At 35.3% G+C, this 17,675-nt stretch overlaps 1 protein-coding gene across 9 annotated transcripts in view; it reads left to right on the top strand.

Annotated features, from left to right (window-relative positions):
* Positions 1-17,675, top strand: part of EPB41L5 (erythrocyte membrane protein band 4.1 like 5) — a 145,822-nt gene that overhangs the window by 48,845 nt on the left and 79,302 nt on the right. For all 9 annotated transcript variants that reach the window (XM_004759768.3, XM_013060076.2, XM_004759766.3 and 6 more), the window contains exons 10-14: positions 64-152; positions 2,816-2,885; positions 7,522-7,691; positions 8,734-8,840; positions 10,279-10,306. In XM_004759768.3, the coding sequence (XP_004759825.1) occupies positions 64-152; positions 2,816-2,885; positions 7,522-7,691; positions 8,734-8,840; positions 10,279-10,306 (464 nt within the window). The remainder of the gene's footprint in view (positions 1-63; positions 153-2,815; positions 2,886-7,521; positions 7,692-8,733; positions 8,841-10,278; positions 10,307-17,675) is intronic.

Below are 17,675 nucleotides of genomic sequence, written 5' to 3'. Positions count from 1 at the left end.
TGTGAACATGGAAAATCTGTTTTATGCAAATAAAGCTAACACATTTCATTCTCTTTAAATTAGGCTAGAGATGGGAATGACTATAGCTTGGGACTAACTCCAACAGGAGTCCTTGTTTTTGAAGGAGAGACCAAAATTGGCTTATTTTTTTGGTAAGCAAAGTTAATATTATAGATATTGTTGTTGTTTTTTTTTTTTTAATTAGTAAAAAACATCTCTGAAGTTAGTACATAGAATTGAATTTGACATGGCGATTCACAGACCCGTACTCCTGAGGCTAATAATACATTATATGTTTATATAAAAAATTTTTTTAAAAATTATTAAAAATGAATTTGAAAATCAAATGATTCTGAAAAGATTGTGAATAAAAAGCAACTTTCTCCTATAATATTCCTTACCCATGTTTAGTCCCCCTGCCCCTGCAGAAGTAAATTTTAAACTCTTCCATCCATTTTTCCATTATGTATTAAGTGTTCACATGGACACTCTGCTGTCATGTAGTTCCATCATGGTTTTTAGTACATCTTGTTCCACAGGCAGTCTCATTACTCCCTACTTGGTGTTGTATAAAAGGAAAATATTTACCCCTCCCTTCAAGCTGTGCTTCTCTTTTTAGGTCCCAACTTCTATCATTTATATTTTTATATTATTTTTGCATTTTATATCAAGAACTGATTTTACTTGGATTTTGTAGCCATGGTTAAGTTCTTCACATCTTGGCTGGATTGTTCTAAGAATTGAATTCAGGAGATACTGTTCATATTGTTAACCCTGTGTCAGAATTGGTGTAGAGCTTTCTGGTATATCAGTGCTATGTACTAGGAGCTGAAGATGGGCCCCTGTGGTGTTTACTTCTTCACAGCATGCCAGGATTGTCAGCTCAGAGCCAACCAGCCTAAAACTCAAATTCCTATCTCGCAGTTACTTTGTATATAGCCCAATAGGTATACTTTTAATGACTTAGAGCCTGCTTTGCATGTCCCCCCAGGCAAATGTACCTGACCCCTGCTAGTCTTAGATAAGACAAATCCTGTATCTCTCAAAGTCCTCAGACCACTCTGTCCTTCAGAGCTCTCTGACCCATACACTCCCCGCTTGCTGCCGATTGCCATTGAGTAGAAACCTAAGCCCCCTCTCTGATTCCCCTCTCCTACAAGTTGCCTTGCCCACTTCCCCTTCTTTGGTGGTAACTTTGTGCAGCCACCTCTGGAAGGTCTCCCATTGAAGACTTCCCTTCTCATGCAACCCTCTCCAGACACATCAGTAAAGTTCATTGCACAATATTGCTGTCTCATGATCCTGTCTTTCTTTTGATCAGTCTGAAATTCCTTGAGCTCACAACTGGGATTACATTTATTTTTTTTCCTTTATAGGTTTTTGTTTTTCCCAGAGTTCCTGGCTCCCCCCGACCTGTCAGTCTCACACACCCCACACAACCCTTTGCATTACCTGCCTTTGTCTTAGCCTTACGTTCTTTCATCTTCAGAGTTGCATTGAAAGATTCTTCTGTTCCAGTTGGAACTGTCTGCTCTTCAGGTTACTCTGCAGCTTTAATCTGTTTTCTCAGCTAGGATCCTTTATGTCTTATTCCTGTAATTCTGATCTATTTCCTCAAGTACCTGCCTAAGCAAAGTGGGGTATAGGAGGTAAATTGTTTGAATCCTTGGATACTCTAAAATTGTTTATTCTCTTATGCTTTCTTGATAATTGGACTGGGAATTTTAGGTTGAAAATTGCTTTCTCTCAAAAATTTGGAGATAATATTTATTTTTGAATACAGGTGTCTCTGCTAGGGACTTTCTGAGAGACTTCAGTGGGTCATCTTCATAAGTGTCTCTTGATAGGTCAAGGAGCTCTGGGGTGTTTATTTAATTCTCTGACAGTTCCAGCTTGCCACTGTGGACAGACAGAACACACTTCATGACCAGAGAATGCTGTAGGCAGTGAGATAAAGAAAGCATCTTTTGTACCACCTCTTAAGGTTGTTGTGAGAATCATTTGAATTAATACATGTAAAACACTTATAAGAGTATCTGATACTTCATAGGCATTATATAAGTATTTGTTACACTTAAATAAGTGCTAGCTCCCCCCCCCACCTGTTATACTTATTGTTTTGGTACAACTTTTGTAAACAAGTTATGCCTTGTAATTATATTTTTTGTATAGGTTATATTTGAAAGTTAGAGTGAAAGTTTTGTTTTGACATTCACAAGTCATAGAAGTACAGAGTTCATATGTGTAGGTTGTTGAGGATTTCAGTACAGGTGGGAGACAGAGTTGGAAAAGGGGCCATAGAGTGAGGCTTTAAAAAAAATTTTTTTTTGTTAAGATTATAGTTTTACTTCTCAAACCAAAATTGATAGAGAAAATAGAGTTGAAGGCCCTAATCAAGAATTTGTTTTCTTTTATGTCTTTTAACAAAACTTTATAGTCTTTCCTATATCTAGTTCTTATGTTGGTTAGTGCTTTACACTAGGCCTGGAAACTCTCTTGTACTGTAGCTGGGAGTCTATAAAATATATGTATAGATTTCCTCATTTTCTTTTTTTTTTAACATTTTTAATGTGTCTGATACATGTGCTGCCTTGGTTTTATTAGCGATACTGCTTTTGAAATGTTTTTTTCTGTTATCCTAAATATTTTTTAGATTGGAGGCTTTGTTGGTGGGCAGTACAGGTTATGTTTACCCCTTATCAGTTTTCATTTCAGCCGTTAAGATGATTAATGTGCTAGAAGTAACAACAAACATTTTCTTTTTATTTAGAGAACATTTATTTGAAATCTGGCTTTTCTTCTGATATTATTATAGGCCCAAGATAACCAGATTGGATTTTAAGAAGAATAAATTAACCCTTGTGGTTGTAGAAGATGATGATCAGGTAGGAACTTTGCATTACTTTTTTAACAATGACAGTATTGCATGGTAACTCAAGTCTAATATTTTTTAATAAAGCCTTCTAAATTAAGAATTACTTTTTTTGTTAGCTCTAGCTCCTAATTGATACACAGAACATGGATGTATCTTGAATGCATTATGCATGAAAGAAGCCAGACTTGGAACATTATGACTTGTATGGTTTCATTTATGTGATGATCTGGGAAGGGCAGACCTGTAGTAATAGAACAGATCACTGATTGTTTGGGATTAGGGAGAATGGGGAGGTTTGCCTACAAAGGAACAGCATAAGAATTTGGGGGCATGAGAGAACTATTCTGTAACCTGATTTTGGTGGTAGTTTGTAGTCTCTCTGCATTTGTCAAAACTCACAGAATCGTGAATAAATAAAAGTAACTTTATTGCATGCAAAGAAATAAATTGAAAAACATATATATAGATTAAAAGCAAGTTTGGCAAATGTCAAAAAGACTTGTATGCACAATGATGAGTGAGAAGGACTACTTAGAAGGGAACCTAAAAGAAGATTCTGAAAATTAAATAAAATCGTAATTTTGCAAATTTCAAGTTTTATTACCGAGATACATGCAAAGGATTGCCCTATCACACAGCTTAGAAGAAAATCATAGAAGCAATAGAGCATTTTAAAAGGAAGTCTATTGATGATACAGAGGATGATCATTATATTATCAAAAGGTGAATGGATAATGACTCAGAAGAGGCATATTTCCCATCTAAAAATTTATTTTACAAATAGCTTCCTTTATATATAAGCACATGCATGATTCAGTGATATTTGTCTCTAAACCTAAAGGAAGTTCTTCGAGAAGAATAAAATATAATTCTATGTGATAAAGAAATATGGTGATAATTTAATTGGTGACATTCATTCTTATTTGGGCCATAAGATAATTGTGCATCTTACAATCAGTGTCATTTTATTTTATATATATATTTTTTTTTTAAATTTTTTTTTTTAAAGATTTTATTTATTTATTTGAGAGAGAGGAGGTGAGAGAGAGCATGAGCGAGGAGAAGGTCAGAGGGAGAAGCAGACTCTCCATGAAGCTGGGAGCCCGATGCGGGACTCGATCCCGGGACTCCAGGATCATGACCCGAGCTGAAAGCAGTCGTCCACCAACTGAGCCACCCAGGCGTCCCTATTTTTTTAATTTTTAATTTTAATTTTTTTTTTAAAGATTTTATTTATTTATTTGACAGAGATCACAAGTAGACAGAGAGGCAGGCAGTGAGAGAGGAAGGGAAGCAGGTTCTCTGCTGAGCAGAGAGCCCGACGTGGGGCTCGATCCTAGGACCCCGGGATCACGACCCAAGCCGAAGGCAGAAGCCTTAACCCACTGAGCCACCCAGGTGCCCCATCAGTGTCATTTTAGATTTGATCTTAAATAGTATTAGCTTCTTGGATATCTTTTTGAAGGTATTTTATACACATGTGCATGCACACACAAATGTGTCTATCAATTCTTTTTTACACAAAGTTACCATGCTTTTAGACTGTTCTGTACTAATCCTTTTTAAACTGTACATTATAATTTTTGGAATCTTTTCCATATGACTATATAGAATGCTTCTTTGTTCTTGTTTAAAAAAAAACTAAACTGCACGATATTCTATATAGATGTACCCTAATTTAATAAATTCTCATTAACATTCACTATATATGCAAGAATTTATACATTGGCATGTATCTGTAAGGATAATTTCCTGGAGGTGAATTTGCTGGTTCAAATGTGCATTTGTCCTGGATACAGAGAGCCTATCAAGGATCAAACTCTTTCCTCAGAGGGAGTTGTCACAGTTTTATCTGAAAGGTGGAAAACGGGATTTCATTATAGGTTTGATTTTTATTTCTGTTATTATGATTGATGTTGAACATCTTTTCATATATTTGAGTTCTTTGTATTTCCTTTTCTCCAAACATTATTCTTACATATCCTTGCCCATTTTGTCATTTGGCCTTTTTCTTAGTGGTTTTGCCCTTTGTCATAGAAACTGTAAATATTTTATATAATGGTTGAATTTTAACATTACTTATGCTTTTTGCCACATACTTAAAAAAATTTTAAGTAGGCAAATTTACTAATCTTTCATGGAAATCTTTCAAGGATTTTTCCTACTTTGAGGTTACATGCTTTCCCATTTTTTTTTCTGTGTGTATTTTCTGTTTGTACGTTTTATTGAAGTGTAACATATATTCAGATAAGTGCAAAAAGAAGTGTGCAGCTTGTTGGATTTTCACAAACAACCTATTGTGTTGACCAGCACCCGGATGGAGAAATAAATAGAACACTGCTGTAGGGATATGCTTTCTTTTTGCCTCCCATCAGGTACAGGCCTCCAATGGTAACAACCATTCTCCTGACTTTAACACCATACATTGGTTTTTGTTTATGTTTTGAACTTTATCTAAGTGAAACTGGACTGACTGTTTCTTTCTGTCTGACTTCTGTATTTAAACATTACATTTGTGAGCTGCACCCCTCTTGTGGCAAGGTTGCTGTAATTGGCTCATTCTTTTACTGTTATATAGTATTCCATTTTACTTATAGACCACGCTTTTTTATCCATCCTGATGTTGGTGGACATTTGAGTTGTTAGTTTACGGCCCTTAGAAGTATTGCCCTGAAGGCTAGGATAAGCACGTGTTTGGCTTTTGTGGATACTATCAAACTGTTTTCAAAAGTGTTTATACATATACATATTATTATTATAAATATTCATATTCTACATACACATTTTCACCTGCAGTATGAGAGAGTTCCCTTTGTTCTTTTTTGGGGGCAATGGTTTGGTATTCTCTTTTTTCATTTTAGCAATTCATGTGGATGGTTTTCATGTGCATTCCCCTGATGACTGTTTAGCACTTATTTATATATTTATTGAAAATTTGGGTATTCTCTTTTATGAAGTGCCTGTTCAAGTCTTTTGCTCGTTTTTTTGTTGGGTCATGTGCTTTTTTCCTCATTGAAGTTCTTTATGTATTCTGAACATTAGTTCTTTGCAGATAATATGTGTTGTAAGTATCTTCTCCTTGGCTTCCTTTGACTCCCTTAATAGTATGTTTTGGGGGCACCTGGGTGACTCAGTGGGTTAAGCCTCTGCCTTCGGCTCAGGGTCCTCGGATCGAGCCCCACATTGGGCTCTATGCTTAGCCAGGAGCCTGCTTCCCTCCCCTCCCACCCCCGCCTGCCTTTCTGCCTACTTGTGATCTCTTTCTCTCTCTGTCAAATAAATAAAATCTTTAAAAAAAAATAGTATGTTTTGGACAGAGCATTTTTAATTTTAAAGTAATAGACTTCATAAATTTTCTTCCTTTCTGGTCAGTACTTTCTGAGTGTTAAAATTTAAGAATCTTTGCCTATATTGGAGTCATGAAAAAACTACACAGTTTATGTAATGTTTTAAAGTAACAAAATAGTTTAATTTATAAAATACTGAAAGTATACTGGAAAGTGCAAAAAATCCTAAATGTAATATCCATGTCACTCATCTAGATTAACATTTTTGTCATTGCTGCTTTAGAATTCTCTCTTAGAAAGGAAAATTAGTAATAGAGTATGCAATATAGCTGAGGTCTAACCCTCTGGTTTGTCCCCTTTCTTCTCTTTAGCTGGCCATCATTCTTGGAGGGTATCATTCTCATACCTTCTTTTTCCAAATATAAAGACATCATAACACGTGGTGGAATTGTTTTAAAATTTGCATAAATCATATATATATTTTTTTCTTTTTTGCAGTTTACTTATTTTACCTAAACAGGATTAGCCATTTAGATCAGTCCATTCCTTTTAACCTATATATAGTATTCTATAGTATGAATAAATAGTACTACAGTCATCATTTATTCATTTATCTTTTTGTATAGTTTTAAAAGATGTCATTATTTACTTGATAATTTCTCTCATTTTGGACATTTAAGGTTTTATGCCAATTTTTACTATTATAAATGAGATTGTGAAGAAAATCTTTTGAATATAAATTTTAGTGTTAAAATCTTTATCCTTAGAGAGGTGGTAAAGCTTAGTTGTTACAGACAGGCTCTGGAGCACAAATGGTTTCAAATTCTGGTTTCTTCTTTGTGACCTTGGGCTTTATTTCTTGAACTTCAGTTTCCTAATCTGTAAAACAGCGCTAATTATAGTATCTGCTCATTGAATTAATCCATATGAAAGCCTTAGAAAAGTACCTGTGAATGTTAATTATTATTAGATTCATGCGAGTATGGTTACTGTGATGAATAATATGCACATTTTTAAGTTTATTGATAATATTGCTAGATCTTATATGATCCTTTATATTATAGTTATATATTATCCCAAAGTGTGGCAAATAAAGCCTCAGTCTTTGTTTCTCTGAGAAATGAGATCACATAAGTAGAAAGGACTTTTTTAAGAATAATTTTATATTGGCTGTGAAAATGGACTGCTTGATTTCAACTCTGCCTTTTAGTGTAGGTAGCTATAGAGTGAGTTTCAGGGAGGAAACTAGATGCTTTATTATTTGATTCTTGGTATTGCTCTCAGTATTTGTACCTGAGTAACAAGGGGCAGAGCTGTTGGAGCTAGTAATTACCTCTCTTTAATCCTTTTCTTTTTCAGGGCAAAGAGCAGGAGCATACGTTTGTCTTTAGATTGGATCATCCAAAAGCATGCAAGCATTTATGGAAATGTGCTGTGGAACATCATGCGTTCTTTCGTCTCCGAGGCCCGGTCCAAAAGAGTTCTCATCGATCAGGATTTATTCGACTAGGATCACGATTTAGATATAGGTGAATGCCAATAGCTGCTTGCTATATCTTGCGTTCTTTCATAAAGCCAAAAAGTGTAGGCTAACCTCTCATTTTACAGATGTAGAAACCAAGGTATAGAGTAAGTTCGCCATGTTTTCTACAGGCCAAATGACAGACAAAATGGTATTGTTATTGATTGCCATTTCCGAAATAGACAGGAAAGCATTGTATTGGTATCATGGATTTTATATCTGTCTTGACAAATACTTTATATATTAATTAACCCCCAATTTCAATTCATATAATAAGAGTTTTAAGGAGTCCCCATACAATAGCTGAATACCATATAGAAAAAGGTATTTATTGTGCACTGAGAGGAAAGTTAATCTGGATAACATTTCTGGTTTTTTATAAACCTGAAGCTATGTTATTTTTATAGATTCCTTAGGTGTGGAACATAAGTTAAAAATGTTTTGGTTTACCTGAGAGATTGCTGATTGAGTTTTAAGCATGCCCTGAGAGTCACTGTGATTTAAAAAACAAATGGATAATAATCAATATTGTGGCAAGTGATTGTGTGAGGTTCATGAAGTAAGAGTTTCTGTTCTACCTTTATTACAAGTGAGGAGGCATTTTCTTAACAGAATTTAAGTGAAAATCAAAGAGAGTAGGAAAATTGTTTTAAATATTTCTGGAAAATTACTCTGAAAAGTGTATCACAATTAGAAAAAAATAACAAAATCTTGAGTTAATTGCAAACTGTGCATGAGGTGAGTGAATGGGGAGAGGAAAGGAGTTGCATAAAAACACAGATATTCCAGAGTTACTCCGTACATTCCTAGGCACATGCATGCTTATGGAAAGACAGTATAATTTGCATGTTGCATATTTCACACAAGCCTAAAGGTAGAAAAATGATGTGGTAAAGAGAGACATCAAGGCTATTATTATTAGTTCCTTCAGGATGAAGCTCAGGATGGTTCTTTTAAGAAAAACTTAATGTAGACTTTCTCTCATGGGTATCTGATTACTGTAGGCCTTACATTGTCTTATTCCTCTTAATATGCCTCATTTATTTTAGTGGGAAAACTGAATATCAGACCACAAAAACCAATAAACCAAGAAGATCAACATCCTTTGAAAGAAGACCCAGCAAACGATATTCTAGAAGAACTCTACAAATGAAGGGTGAGATGCAACCTTGTTTCAAAAGACTGTTCTTCCTTAACAGTCCCATCATGTGCTGGTAATGTTTACTTGAAAGGAAGTTACCTGAATTTTGTTAATTCCAATCAACTGAAGTACTCTTATTTATTAACTTTGGTTATGACAGAATCAGTGTAAGAAAATAGAAGGGGGGCGCCAGGGTGGCTCAGTCATTTAAGTATATGCCTTTGGCTCGGGTTATGATCTCAGGGTCCTGGGATTGAGTCCCACATCAGGCTCCCTGCTTCTCCGTCAACCCCTACCCCCTGCTCATGATCCCACACTCTCTCTCTCTCAAGTAAGTAAGTAAATAAATATATATATATATATTTTAAAGAAGAACAAAAGAAAATGGAAGAAAAAATTGCCTGTATTGTTGCTGAGATTAAACTTTATGTGAATCCCAGTTCAGATACTATTTTGAGTTTGCATTCAGTTTTGTTCATATTAACATTTGTGGAGTAACACTTTCCATTCTCTTTTTGACTTCCAGATTTCATTAATAGTAGTCTCTCAAATACCCTTAGGAACTTAAAAAAAAAACCCACTTATATATGTTGAATAAATATTAAGTAAAAATTATTTCATATAGCATTATAATATTAGGATTCTTTAAAAATAGAGTTTAAATTTAAACATCAGTTTATATTTAAGTTGCTTTAATTATGTAATAAAAAACATGATTTACTTGAGAAACTAAAACTTGTGTTCGGTTTTGTCTGAGTTTGTATTAAACTACAGATGGAATTTTAAGTATGTCTGATTAGGGTCATCCCAGTTGTCCAGAAACATCTGCCATAACCTGATGTTTGGCATAATAAAACTCATTTATATTCATAATTTTTGTTTGGCGTACAAATTAAATAATACATATCTTTTAATGAAACCATTTTAGTTCGTGATGATTTGAAATTGTAAGTTAACCCTTATTTTCAACTGACAGTGGTTTTTTTTTTTTTTAAAAGATTTTATTTATTTATTTGACAGACAGAGATCACAAGTAGGCAGAGAGGCAGGCAGAGAGAGTGGGGAGGCAGGCTCCCTGCTGAGCAGAGAACCCGATGCGGGGCTAGATCCCAGCACACCTGAGCTGAAGGCAGAGGCTTAACCCACTGAGCCACCCAGGTGCCCCACCAGTGACGGTGTTTTATTGTCACTTACCTCACTCTAGGAGGCTTGCAGGTGGTTCTGTTTTAAAATGGTATTTTATTGCCTTATTTTTAAAATGGAAGTAATTGTCATTATTGACTTTTAATGGTGTGAATCCTAGAACATTTTGTGAAGTGATGATTCTTAAATCTGTAAGTGGGAAATATGGCTTAAAAACTGCCTAGATACACTTTTATGAAGAGTGAAGCAGTTTGTCATGTAAGCGGAAACTAATGGGACACTTTCTTTTTTTTTTTTTCCCCTCTGTCAGGAAGTACTGCAAAACCTGAAGAACTCAGGTGAGTTCAATTTAGGAACAGAATTTAGAATTTAGCATTTATGTAGTTGCTGTCATTAATTAAATATTTCTTGAAGACTTGTCAATGTGTTAAGTTTCCCTGAGCATTGGGAATATAGCAGGGAAAAAAATAAACATAATTCCAGATAAAATTGACACTAAGAAAAATAAAGCAGTTTAAAGAAATAAAGGCACGGGTGGGGGCGCTATTTATAATGAGAATGACATACTTTTGTTACTGGCCTGTCACTGAAGATTAATTAGGGTTTTTGTACACAGAAGCTCAAAGAACAAAGGTTTATTTGCAGATAAGCAATTAATTTTATTCCTGGGATAATCCCCACTTGGTCATGGTCTATAATTCTTTATATCATATGTTGCCGGATTTGGTTCACTACCTTTTTGTTGTGGATTTGTATAGTGTATATTTATAAAAGATACTGGTCTGTAGTTTTCCTGTAATTCTTCACCTGATTTGGTATCAGGATAATTCTGGCTTCACAGAATGAGTTGAAAGTGTTTGCTTTTTGTTTTGGGGGAAAGAATTTATAAAAGAATTGGCATTTTTCTTAAAATATATGATAGAATTCACTATTATAAAGGCCATCTTGCCTGGACTTTCTCTTTGTATGAAGTTTTGAAAATTCCTACTTCAGTCTCTTGTTACAGATCCATTCAGATTTATTTTTCATTTTGACTCAGTTTGGGAATTTCTGTCTTTCTGAAATTTGTCCATTTCATGTAAGTTATCTGATTCGTGGCATGTCATTGTTCATGTTTATTTCCTTTTCCTTTTTATTTCTGTATGGTAGGTAGTGATGTCCCCTCGTTCATTTCTAATTTTAGTGATTTGAGGGGTTTCCCCCCCTTGGTCAGTTGAGGTAAAGGTTTGCCCATTTTCTGGGCCTTTTCAAAGAACCAGCTTTTGATTCTTATCTATTTTTCAAGTTTATTAATTTCCACTCTGATATATTATTTCTTTTTTTCAAAATATTAAAGAATTTTAATATTTTAAGTAGGGTCCATGCCCAGTGTGGAGCTTGAACCCATGACCCCAAGATCAAGAGTTGTATGCTATATCCACTGAGCCAGCCTCTGATACATTATTTCATTTCTTATACTTACTTTAGGTTTAGTTTACTTTTTTTTTTCTGGTGTCTTAACATGGAAAAGTAGGTTATTTACTTGAGATTTTTATTTTTATTTTTTTCTAAATTATTTATTTGAGAGAAAGAGAGCATGTTGTTGTTGAGGGGTGGGCAGGGTCAGGGACAAGCAGATTCTGCACTGAGCGTGCAGCCTGATGCAGGGCTTGCTCTCACGACACTGACGGCATGACTTAAGCCGAAATCAAGAGTTGGACATTTACCTGACTGACCATCTAGGTGCCCTTATTCCTTTTTTTTTTCTTTTAAAGATTTTATTTATGTATTTATTGATTAGAGAGAGACAAGCAGACAGCAGTGGGGAGGAGGCAGAGGGAGAGGGAGAAGCAGACTCCACTACTGAGCAGGGAGCCCGATGTGGCTGGGGTTCCATCTCAGGATCCTGAGATCATGATCTGAGCCAAAGGCAGATGCTTAACCACCTGAGCCACCTCGATGCCCCTGATTCTTTTTTCATACAAAACATTTGTTGCTATAGATTTTCTTCCACAGACTACTTTAATAATATTCCATAAATTTGGTATGTTGTATTTTTATTTTTATTTATCCCAGATTATTTTCCAGTTTCTCTTTTGATTTCTTCCTTCACTCTTTGGTTACTTGGGAATGTGTTCCTTGATTTCCACATACTTGTGACTATCTTACATTTTCTTATTTTTCGTACTTTTATTCCACATGGTTAGAAAACATACTTTGTATGATGTTGATCCTTATACATTTTAATTGAAACTTTTTTTATGGCTTAACATAAGTATGTATCTCAGAAAATTGTATGCACTTGAGAAGAATGCATATTCTGTTGAGTGTATGTTCTATAAATGTCTGTTAGATATGGTTGGTTTTCTACTGCTCAGGACTTTTATTTCATTATTGACCTTTTGCTGAGTAATCCATTATTAAGAGCAAGGTTTTAAAGTCTCCAATTATTGTCATTTAGTTGTCTGTTTCTCTCTTTATTCTTTCAGTTTTTGTTTCATGTGTTTTGGGGCTTTTTGTTAAGTGCAAATATATTTATAATTGTTTGATTCTTTTATTATGATGAAATGTCACTCTTTTTCTTTAGTAATTTTTTTTGTTTTGTTTTGAAGTCTATTTTGTTTGATTGGCAGTCCATTTTTATTCTGGTTGCTTCTCCATGGTTTATTACTTTTACCAAATTTGGGAAGTTCTTAGCCATTATTTCTTGAAATGATCTTTCTTTTCCTTTCTTATCCCTCCTTCTTGGACTCCCATTAACATGCCTGTCGTTACATGTGATGGTGTCTCACAGGTATCTGAGTCTCTGTTCATTTTTCTTCACTCTTTTTCTTTCTGTGTTACTTAAGACTAGATAATCTCAGGTGACCTATCTTCAAGTCATTGATTCTGTTTGAGTCTTATTTATAAATTTTCTGTGTAATGATATTTTCCTTTAGTGGAGACTGTGTTCCTATACTTATTCTTTAGATTTTTTTTTTTAATTTCCTGCATATATTTAAAATAGCTGATTTAAGTGGATTGCCTAGAGAGAGTTGATCTTTTTGGCCACACTCATGTGGAGTAAAGCTTTCACCACATTGAACTTGGGGGGATGGGGAATGAGAGCATTGTGGCTCAAATGCCAGACTCAGCTAAGAGATTTAGTAGATTTTCTTGAATAAATGTTTATTCACTAATGTGTGCTTTTTCGTGATTGTTTTTAAAAATAATTTTCAGGGTGCCTAGGTGGCTCAGTTGGTTAAGCGACTGCCTTCAGCTTGGGTCATGATCCCAGGAGTCCCGCATCGGGCTCCTTTCTCCATGGGACGTCTGCTTCTCCCTCTGACCTTCTTTTTTTTTTTTTTTTTTTTTTTTTTTTTTTTTTTTTTTTTTTTTTTTTTTTTTTTTTTTTTAAAGATTTTATTTATTTATTTGACAGAGAGAGATCACAAGTAGGCAGAGAGGCAGGCAGAGAGAGAGAAGAGGAGGAAGCAGACTCCCTGCCGAGCAGAGAGCCCGATGCGGGACTCGATCCCAGGACCCTGAGATCACGACCTGAGCCGAAGGCAGCGGCTTAACCCACTGAGCCACCCAGGCGCCCTCCCTCTGACCTTCTTACCTCTCGTGCTCTCTCTCACTGTCTCTCTCTCAAATAAATAAATAAAATCTTTAAAAAAAATTAAAAATAATTTTCACTAGATAAATGTTTGTTTCACTGGGTAGAGAGTCCTCAAACTACCATTCCAGAAGTTCTACTTCTGGTGACTCAATTAATTGTATTTTATTTATTTATTTTTTTAAGATTTTATTTTCATTTGACAGACATAGATCACAAGTAGACAGAGAGGCAGGCAGAGAGAGAGAGGAAGGGAAACAAGCTCTCCACTGAGCAAAGAGCCCGATGCGGGGCTCGATCCCAGGACCCTGAGATCATGACCTGAGATGAAGGCAGAGGCTTAACCCACTGAACCACCCAGGTGCCCCATCAATTAATTTTAATAGTACATATTACAATGTATAGTTTCATATAATGCTTAACTATTGGTATGTGTCAGTTTCCTGGAATGTCCATCAAAGTATCAGATTCAGGACATACTTGCAAATCTAGTTAACTCTTGAATTGGTCTACTCTTATATAGTGGATGTATAATTAGAGCTTCTTCAAAAAGAGAAATCGTTTGATTGGAGGTACTGAGTATGGTTAGCGTCTCCTTGAGATGCATTTTTCCCCCAACTTGGAAAGCCAGTAAAGTTGGACTGTGATTAGTGATTCATCACAAAAGCACTTCTCCTGAAGTTTCTTTAGCTGTCAGTAGGTTGTTAAAAATAAATCAATTAATAGAGTACGGAGGAATTGAGCTATTCTCTCTATTGTGAATTTTTAATTAGGTAAAGTTTTCTGTCTCCTGAATTGTACACTTTTAATTTCATTGTAGTTACTTATAGGCTATGCTTTTAAGAAGAATGATGAGAAAATGTTAGAGGTATTTTGTACTTTTTAAACTATTTTGTTTGTTTTTTGTTTAATGGAGTATGTCTTGCTTACCTGAAAAGGAGACTGGGACAGACTATTAGAGCTTAAAATAAGGAAGATAACCTGGTGTTATCTTCTATACGTATATATATATATCTATACCAGAGATGTAAACATATTATTCAAGCAATAATATGTAGTTGAAAAATTCAGGTTTTTATTTGCAAGGATTTGTCCTTGAAAAATTTTTTGAGGGGTGCCTGGGTGGCTCAGTCAGTTAAGTGTCTTGTCTTTGGCTCAGGTCATGATCTCCGGGTCTTCACTCCCAGTTTAGGGCCCCTTGCTCAGTGGGGAGTTTGCTTCTCCCTCTACCCCTCCCCACCACTCATGCACACATGTATCCTCTCTCTCTCTCTCTGTGTCTCCCTGTCTCAAATAATCTTTAAAAAAGAATCTTTAAAAAATTTAAAAACTTTTTTTTTGAGATACACATTTCTGACCAAAAACTTAAGTATGACTATATCGTCTCTTTCTTAGAATTAAGATTAATTTAATTTTAATAATGAAGTTTCATTATCTTCACTTGAAAAATGCTTTGGCTCTGGAAAACACAACAGAAATGGGATATGTAAGCAATGATACTTAGTTATTATTTATTACAATAAACTTTTAGATATGAAATGTAGAGGGGGACTCAGCTCTCCTGAAGGTTATTTAATACTCTTTATAACACTGCTTGAGAGAACCTGAGTTTGGACTGGCATGAATGCCCTTTCATTCTTGCCTAAACTTTTAGTTCTGTTGGCATGAACAGTTTTGCTCCAATGAACCATGAAAAACAGTACTGTTTGAAAAAGCACAGCTATTTGACCTAAAAGCTTCTTGACCCTGTACTATGCCTATTTGAATAACAGGTTTTGAAATTGGCTGATGTCAGTGGTTTTCCTTATATTATTTTATTTCCTAACTATTCCCAATGGGTCTTTACTAATAAAAAATATCCTAAGAAGAGGTGACATTATAAAGAATAGATCACATTTCAGTGATCAGTACTTTTTTTACAGGCTTAGCTGACAGAATCTTGAAGATAGAAAAGAGAGGAGAAAAAGGAATGAAGGAGGAAATGATGAATACAGAGAGTATAAGAGCAAAGGGGGTCAGTTATTACAGATAGTCCTTTGAAAGGGGAAGCTTGAATTAGATCAGTAATGAGTACTATTCCTACTTATGTGTTAGCGGAAGTGAAGGATGTGTGTAATTATGAGAAAATGCTTCCTACATTTCAAATTATTTGGAAATGGGGCTGTGATCTCATTAATCATTAAGATCATATATTATAAGCAGTTTTTTCATGTTATTATTAATGAATAATCATTACTAATTATTCATATAATTATAATTATTCATTATTCATTATTTTATTTATCACTTGCCAGAGTTATTCTCAGTTAAAGGAAAAGCTTCAAAGGTAACCGAGGGCCTCATCCAGCAGCTTGGATGAGATTTCATAATATCTGGGATCATGGGTTACTTAAACCAGCATAATGTTTTCTGGGAGCAGCAAAATTAGCCCAAAGAAATCGTGCCTGACAGGTATATTCTTTGCAGTTGTTTTGACGACAAGTTCTACACTAACCAGTATTTTTTTTACGTTTGTTTGGTTTTTTTGGTCAGTTTTCTTATCACTGTTCTTTGTGTTTTGCTAATGTTAACGTATTTACTCCCCCTAACAATTTCATGCAAATGAAGAACCTGAGGTTTAGAGAGTAGAACTAGTGGTAGTGGCACTGCTTGGATTTGAACCCATGCTACTTCCAAGTTCTGATGACTCAATTTGTAATAGAGATATAGGTAATAAAAAATAAGATATAAAATGGGTTCATGTCTCACCTAGCCTTTAGGAAGGCCTCTTCATTCTTTTTTTTTTTTTTAAAGGTTTTATTCATTTGTTTGAGAGAAAGAGCATGAGTGCAGAGTTGGGTAGTTGAAAAATTCAGAGGGGAGCATCAGAGGGAAACAGACTCCCACTGAGCAAGAAGCCTGATGGTGGGGCTTGATCCCAGGACCCTGGGATCATGACCTGAGTTGAAGGCAGACACTTAACCAACTGAGGCACCCAGGCACCCCAGCCTCTTCATTCTTGAGTTCTTTCTTAATTGATTATCTTTCATCAGATTGTTTTTATTTTGTTCCCACCCCTCTAAGAAAGGCTCCTAGATGCTGTATTCAGAGTTTTGTTTGAGAATTTTTGCCCATTTCCTTTTCCTTTTTATTTTTTCTTAAGATTTTATTTATGTGCATGAGAGAGACTAGGCACAAGCAGGGGGAGACCAAGGGAGAGGGAGAAGCAGGCTCCCTAGGGTTTGATCCCAGGACCCTGAGATCATGATGTGAACTGAAGGCAGATAGCCACCCAGGTACCCCTGCCCATTTCCTTTTACTCGAATGACATCTTGGCTGTGTATAGTATTTTTTGCTTACTTGTTTTAAAGAGGTATTTATTATTTGTCAGAGAGAGAGCACAGGCAGGGGAAGCAGTAGGCAGAGGAAGAAGCAGGCTCCCTGCTGAGTAAGGAGCCAGATATAGGACTCAATCCCAGGACCCTGGGATCATGACCTGAGCCGAAGGCAGGTGCTTAACTGACTGAGCCACTCAGGCGTCCCTGGGTATGATTTTCTTATGAAGAGATCTGTGGCAGCTAGGTACTGGCAGTGGTTTCCTTTTAATCTCCTTGGGGTGCCTTAAGTGTTCTTTCCTTATCCCTGAAAGACAATAATTTAAAAATAAAGGATTGAATACATTTAATTTCCTATCTCTTTTTCCTGGAACGTTAGTGCTCACATTAAATTAGTAAATTGTTTTCTCACTTTTCAGGAGAGAGGGTGTGTGTGTGTGTGTGTGTGTGTGTGTAAAACTTTGAACATACTTTCAGTTATCTTAGTTGAATTTTATACCTCAGGATGCATGTATACTTATGTTAGAAGGTCTGAAGCCCATTAACTCTTTATTCCCATCATTTTGTTGTGATCATATGTCATCTTTGAGTTATTTTATTGAATATTTGTTCTCTTTTTTAGCTGTTATGAGGTTTTTTTTTTTTAATTTATTTTGTTTTTGACTGAGTTTAAGTGCTTTTTTATGGGAAGACGATGGAGGAGGGAAATGAATACAGCCTAAACTAAAACTTTAAACACATATTTATAAATCACTTTGAGTGGAAAGTATACAATTAAAGTTAGAAAGCAAGTTTATACTAAGGCCTTTTGAGTTT

This window comes from Mustela putorius, unplaced genomic scaffold (genome assembly GCF_011764305.1).
Source record: "Mustela putorius furo isolate JIRA1106 unplaced genomic scaffold, ASM1176430v1.1 tig00003867_pilon_pilon_pilon, whole genome shotgun sequence".
Classification (NCBI taxonomy): domain Eukaryota; kingdom Metazoa; phylum Chordata; class Mammalia; order Carnivora; family Mustelidae; genus Mustela; species Mustela putorius.
Note: the sequence above shows the minus strand (reverse complement) of the source record. Positions and strands in the feature narration are given on the sequence as shown.